The sequence below is a fragment of the Nomascus leucogenys genome, chromosome X, assembly GCF_006542625.1.
Source record: "Nomascus leucogenys isolate Asia chromosome X, Asia_NLE_v1, whole genome shotgun sequence".
NCBI lineage: Eukaryota > Metazoa > Chordata > Mammalia > Primates > Hylobatidae > Nomascus > Nomascus leucogenys.
The window spans coordinates 89300270-89307146 of record NC_044406.1 but is presented as its reverse complement, the minus strand read 5'-3'; the positions used below and the strand labels follow the sequence as shown (position 1 = coordinate 89307146).

Genomic DNA, 6877 nt, shown 5'->3' with positions numbered 1-6877 from the left:
TAGAAATTTTTTTCTGCCTGAATATGTCAAGCAGCATCCAACAGGCTGCCCAATTATTTCATTTTAAAGAATGCTCTGATTAGCTATCACCACAAATCCCTGTGGGCCAAAAACTCACTAATTACCATTCAATTCCTGTGGCTTATTGTGGTAGTTCCACTCACCTTGTCTCAGATAATTAAGCCCTGTCACCTGACTTCCACCGCTCTGGGATTCCATAATTCACATTAAGATGAGGTAGGACAATTCTACTGCAGCATTCTCCACCATCATCTCCAGCCTACAAAGCACAGGCCCACAGAAATCTTCAAAGATGCTCTTGACCCTCTCACAAATGCATTTCTTAATGCCTCAGAGTACGTCTGCACAAATGTCCCTATTCCATATATCACAGTTCTATTCCTTCTCTACTAGTGTCCTTACTTTATTGTAAAAGCGACTGCATTTGGAGCATTTAATTGGCAGCGGAACTGCAACACCATGAGGACCTAGCCTCGGTTCACAGCTATATCTACCCTAAGATGAGGGACTCCTTCAACCCTGCCTTAGAGGCTTTCTGGTGCTGTACATATGTTCTCTGCTGTATTTTTGTAGCTTCCAATGTCCTGTTTTTTCTATGCATACTCTCTAGGGTTGTCAGATGTATACAGATGACTCCAGAAAGTTCTTGGTAATTATTTTTGTTTTAGTACTTAAGTAACATAACCACTTGATTTCTCAAAGCTTTGGATTCCACTCGCACTTCATTCCATGCCACCAGTGGTGTATGAGTTATCATCATACTACTACATACCATGTACCTGTGAACCTCTCCTAACACCTTCCCCCTACTGTTCTCAACCCTATTGTCAGTAGGTTATATTTTTCCCTCAAATTTACAAGGAACCCAATTCCTGGAGTGACTTCCTGTATCTGTTACTGTACCTGAAAAGTGCATTGCAGGAAATAGGAGGTACATTTGCAGTGGAAAATTTGAGGGCAGTTCTTAATAAAGGAGAATAGACAAAGGTATGGGAAGGGTATTAGAGAACCAAAATGAGTAGTGCAATACACCGTGGCTACTAAAGGTGAGATTACCAGAGGTAGGCCTGAGGGACAGAGGCAAAGAGGGGTAACTAAAAGTTGGAGTTGCAGAGCCTATGTGGAGAGGGCCACCTTCTAGGAACCTTGGGAGAAGGGACTCCACCAGCATCTGACAACACTGCAGGGAACAAGTTGAGAAACAAATTTCCTGACTGCACTCACTACTGCTGGCTCCCAGAGGACGAGGGAGCCCTTTGATGTGGTCCATATAGGTCAGAGTCCTTCGGGAGACAGAGCAGGGTAAAGAAGAATGTCGAGTGAATTGGGATGGGAAGATGGGGAGATATCCACAAATGAGTGAGGGCCATGTTAATAGTACTCATTAGGAATTGTGCCTGCAGCTTTATGCATATCATAAGGAGGAGGATAAAAAGCATATTATTTTGTGAAAGTGAACTCCAGCAGGGCTGAGATTTGCCTGAGCTTTTTATCAAAATAAGAAATGTGCCTGCATGGCATTGACCCATGGTAAAGGCACAAAACATATTGATTAAGAGTGCTGTTTGACAATCATGGGTCTGAGGAATTTGGGATGATTTTTACCAGCCTGTTAGCTTTACCGATAACAGTGAGATTGATCATTTAAACCTAGTCTCAGTGAATCTCATTGCCAAGGGCTCTGCCATTGAGACTGTTACATAGCAAGAATATGCCTACATAACCAGCAATGTACCAGAAACCTTGACTGAGACTCTATTTTGTGTTCTCTGGTTTCAAGGTATTCTATGCATACATTAATGGTTCCTTATCTGAAAAGAGAAGGGCATCCTGCCAGGGCTATTATAAAGAGGGAAGATAATCAAAGCTCATACCTGGCCACTCCAAATCCCTTACTATTAGACAGCTTTTGACTATGATGTTTCTCCTTAATGCTGTTGCTATGTTGCATCCATTTTTTTCTCCAACAAACTGCAGATTTGCAATCATGACCACTTGGTGTCCCAAGAGTTTTCTTTAGCAGTGGAAATGTTCAGCTGCCACAGCTATCATGGCATCTGGAGGAGGAAATACACTATACTATGATATGCTTTGACTTTGTCTTTGTTTATAAGTGTGGTTTGCTCTAAAGATACTTTCGGGTTCTATGCAATAAATATATGAAGCCTTGACTTTATGGATTTTTACTTTTAACCTTTGTTTTAGAGCTTAGAAAAGACTTCACCTTCCCCACCGAAAAGGAGACACTGTAATTCTTTTTTTCTGCTTACCTTATGGCTTACAGTTAATACGATGGAGATCATAATGAATATATAAATCAGTGGTGATTAGCCTTTATTATGAATCAGAATCACCCAGGCAGCCTGTTTAAGATGGAAATTATAGAGCTCCACCTAGTGGATCTGACATGGGGATTATAAATTCACATTATTGATGAAGACTTATGGTGATTCTGATATGTGACAAACTGGGACACTTTAAAAATGCATTAATAAATGAGATAAGGTTAAATTCATGGTACAAACCCTTCTCCATGGTGTTTCTTTTGGAATTGCAAGTAAATGCTGCTAGAGATATAGAGTCCACAGTTATTTATGTAGACAGAGAATGATCTTGGACAAGAATTCTTGACTCAGGTATTATTATTTACAAATTCATCAAGAAACTATTACTTATCAGGCACTGTGCTAGGTATTAGGGGTACCAGGATAAACAACAGGTTGTGCTTTGACAAGCAAAGTCCAATGTTCCTCAATTTTAAAAAACCTCACCCCACAGTCAGAAACATATTGTTCAAATATACATAACTGAAATACAAATTTCAGAAAATAATATTAATCCTACCTACCTGCCATATAATCTGATGTTTACTATCTGATTCTGGTTGAATCTACTATATCCTATTTCATTTAAAAATATTGCAGGTCTTGACCTGCTGAATTTGTTTTAAACTCTGCAAATATAGGAAGGTGAAACTTCAGTTTGACAAACACAGGTCTATTTAAAAATCTGTGATGTGCATCCTATGAAGCACATGTATTTATCCTTCTAGGCACATATATCATGAGAAGGTGGAATTGGGGAGGCTAAGAGTTTCCTCATTAACCTTGCTTCTCAAACTTTAAGGTGTACAGGAATCACCTGCAGATCTTGTTAAAACTAGAAAAGATTCTTACTTAGTAGGGCTGGGGTGAGGATGTGAGATTCTACATTTCTAACTATCTTTCAGTTGATGCTGATGCAGCTAGTCCATGAACCACTATTTGAGTAGCATTGCTCTAAAAATTACAAATGTGGGTAGGGGTGTTAAACTGGTAAGGTGGGACCTGGAAGGACTTTCCTAGAAGAGAATTTACTCTAAGGAAAGATGAGTCAAGCATACAAGTCACTGACAGATGAGAACAGATGAGTGTGTGCCACTCAAATTTTACCCCAGCCTCTATCTCTGAATTTAGTGGAGAGATGGCTGTATGCAAACACTTACAAACCAACAAGCATAGAAATAATTGTTTTACTAAAAATCTGAAATCCCCCGGGGGCTGAAGCATCACTGAGGTGTTACCCTATTGGGCAAGTATAACTCTATACTGAGGAAAGGGACTTTATCCACATTTTCATAGTTGTTGTGGAATGGGGTCAGTAGGCTTGGCTCACTGGGGACTCCAAGGAAATCAACTGGACCTTGTTACCTTGAGAACTTCAGCCCATCGGCATCAATGGGAGCTTTAGAAGGGTGCAAGATTTATGAGAAGGAGCACAGTGCCCAGTGGACATGACATTGTCTAAGAGAGGATGGCACCCACCTTTCAGTTTCCTAGACTTATTTCTGGATACAGGTAAGATTTACCCTAGTCCTCTTCCAAGTGCCTGAGGGGGTATATTTTTCTGCAAAAGCAGGGGATAAGGTAGATGCCAACCCAACAAATATATTCTCTACCTCATCCAACCCACTCAGCAGTTTTGAAAAGCAAGCTATTATCTCCATTTGACAAATGACAAGACTGTCCATTAGAGCAATGGATCTGTAAAAACCCCAGATTGACTTCTCCAGATGAGTCCCACAGGTAGGTAATGTGAATTTTGCCTATCATTTTAAGTTCTGACAACAAGAACTTTAAGTGTCTCTATTGAACTTCATAAGTTCACTGGACAGTTATTCTCTTTGCTTTTTACATACTGTGTTCTGATTTTTTAAAATATTTTATTATTTTTGTGAGAAAAGTAATTTGTGTTCTCTGGGAAAAGAAAGATTAGTAGAACGAAAGAAAACAAAGAAATGAAATCACCTGCTAGCTCACAACTCAGAAAACCACTGTTAACCTTTCATGTATTTAACAAAAACAGACAGATTCTGTAGATGATATTATAAGCTGCTTTATTTTTCCACGAATCATGACGTCTCTGCAATGCACATGTGTGAAAATCTGCTACTGAAACATAGAGCAAGCAAACACTGGCAGGTGGGTCAAAAGGCTACTGGCAGCAGGAGGAACGACTAAAGCAAAGTATTACCATAAGGTTAAAACATATGGCCTGACAAATGCCTGTCAGGGAAACTACACATAAGGAATGTCTTCAGTGTCCCTTCGTGGGGCCCTGCAGCCACCCCTGAATTCCCTTGGACCCCTAGGATAGAAGGGGTCCTGTAAATTTCTTTGCATCCACAAAAACGCCCCCAATTTCTGTTTGCTTTTTCTCCTTTTATCCTCCACCCTAGCCATGTTGTCAAATTCTCTTATCATGTCCTCATTGCTGAAATTCATATCATGTATGGCTTCCTTATATTGCTTGAGGTACTGAGCCAGCCCCTTGTTGGTTTTTCTTTTGGCTTTCCTGGGTATATCATCCTCAGCTGGGCGCTTTCCTGCAGCCCTTGTTTCACTTTCTGGCTCTCCCTCACTCTCTGGCTCTCTTTCACTGTCTGGCTGTCCTTCACCCTCTGCCCTTCCCCCTCTCTCTGGCTTTCCCTCTCTCTCTGATCCTCCCTCCATCTCTGACTTTCCCTTCCTCTCTGACTTTCCTTCTCCTTTTGCCTTTCCCGCACTCTCTGGCTTTTCTTTATCCTTTAACGGTTCCTTATCTGTCTTGCCCTTGTTTTCTGTCTTTCCCTCGTTTTCTAACTTCTTGTCTTCCAGAGTACAAGCTACTTCTGGCTTTCCCTCGTCCGGTGGCTGTTCTTCATTGTCTATCTTTCCTTGGTTTGAAGGCATTCCTTCATTTTCATTGAAGAGTTTTTCCATGTCGAGATTTCCCCTCCTTTTCCTTTCCTGGGTGATGCGGGTGGAGGGAAGAGGAGACAAAAAGGAGACATGGGAGACTGAGGGCATGGGGTGGAATGCAGGTCTGGATAGTACTTGCATCTCACCCCTGGTGAGGGTTCCCCTAAGCTGACTGGGCCTCCAAGAGGGCCTTCTGCCCACCACGTAGCCCGCCACTCCTCCCACACACGTGAGCCAGCTATTCCCTGGCAGGCCCTGCCACCTTCTCTGCACTGGTTCAGCCTGGTAAAGTGTGTGTTCATGCGGGTAAGGGGATGGGCAGGGACCCCAATTCCGCCCTGACTGGGCCCTCCACACTCTCAACCCTTGTGGGCCCCTGTCCATGCAGCCCCCTGCTTTTACGGACCTGCGGGGATTCTGGACAGGTTGCTCCTCCTTTTCAGGCCTCTCAGAGCGCTGAGAACAACAGACGCGCAGACCTGCGGACAGACAGGAGACAGGGGTAGGGGCTGCGCGCTTAGCGGGCTCACAGGGACTCGGTTGCCTTTCCTGAGTCCAGGCCGTGTTCACCCACCGTTTTCCTCCCCTACCTCCCCCGCACCCCAGCCGCCATTTCTCTCAAGGCGGGCACCGAACCAGGATGCTTTCCAAACTGCGTTTGTATCTGTGTCCCGGTCCCCCGGAGGCAACCTGCCCCAGCGCCACCCCATTTTTGCGGAGATCAAGTGTTTCCATGGGCATAGATTGTGAGAAGGGGTTATTTCCAGAATAAGTCTACGTTTCACTGTCGCATTGCGGGATCGCTACCCCCACTCCCCATTACCAGCACTAAAATGGATGGAGGACTCAGTGCAAGAGGGCATCGAGAAGGCGAGCCAGGCTCGCTTTGGGGGTTCTCCCTCCACTGCCCCGGCCCCCGCCGACTCCGCATCCCCCTCCTCACCAATCTACCGGATCCCTTCTCCGCCCCCTCCCCAATCCTACTGCCAGCCCCCTCCACCCCTGTCCCAGGGTCCGCCGGCAGCGCCCGCCTTCACACTGACCTGCGAGGACCCAGGACAGGCCTGTGCTTCCTCCGGCTCGCGGAAGCCCGCTCGCTGCTCCCCTGCCGCCTGGGCAGCTCAGACAGCTGATTCTGCGCGGGCGCCTGGACCAGACCTCTGGGCGGGCTGGCGGGCGGGCGCGGGGGCTGGTGCCCACGTAGGCGCCCGGCAGGTCACGTCAGCACCGCGTCACCGGAGCTCGGCCCCCGCTCTTGCCTGATACACCTCACCTTGGAGCTCGGCACCCCCTCTTGCCTGACATACCTCACCTTCCATCCCTGAGGGACCGGAGGCTGGGGACGGTCGGAGTCTCGGTGCGTTTGTGTAGCAAAGTGGGGTCACGGAGAAGAGGAGGAGAAGTGGCTTTCTGACCCCAGGTGCTTTACCTGACGCAGCTCACAGCATCCTCGCAAGGCATCTCTCTCTGATGCCCATTATCGCCAGGTGTGACAGCTGATCAGAGAGGGTACCCGACTTTGCCAAGAGCGCTCAGCCCCAGAACTCCACAGCCCACTTTCAATACCGGCTCTGCCTGACTCCAGAGCCCTGGGAGTAGTGGTGCCTGCCAGGAAGCTGAGCTGCCACCTTGAGTGG

General features: G+C 45.8%; 1 protein-coding gene across 1 annotated transcript; it reads right to left on the bottom strand.

Annotated features, from left to right (window-relative positions):
- Positions 1–4379: 4379 nt before the first annotated feature.
- On the bottom strand, positions 4380–6435 carry TCEAL2 (transcription elongation factor A like 2). Its single transcript, XM_003282271.4, has 3 exons — positions 6284–6435; positions 5647–5719; positions 4380–5288 (listed from the first exon to the last, which is right to left on the bottom strand). The coding sequence occupies exon 3, from the start codon at positions 5259–5261 to the stop codon at positions 4578–4580; it is 684 nt and encodes a 227-aa protein (XP_003282319.1). The 5' UTR covers positions 5262–5288; positions 5647–5719; positions 6284–6435; the 3' UTR covers positions 4380–4577.
- Between the last annotated feature and the right edge of the window lie 442 nt (positions 6436–6877).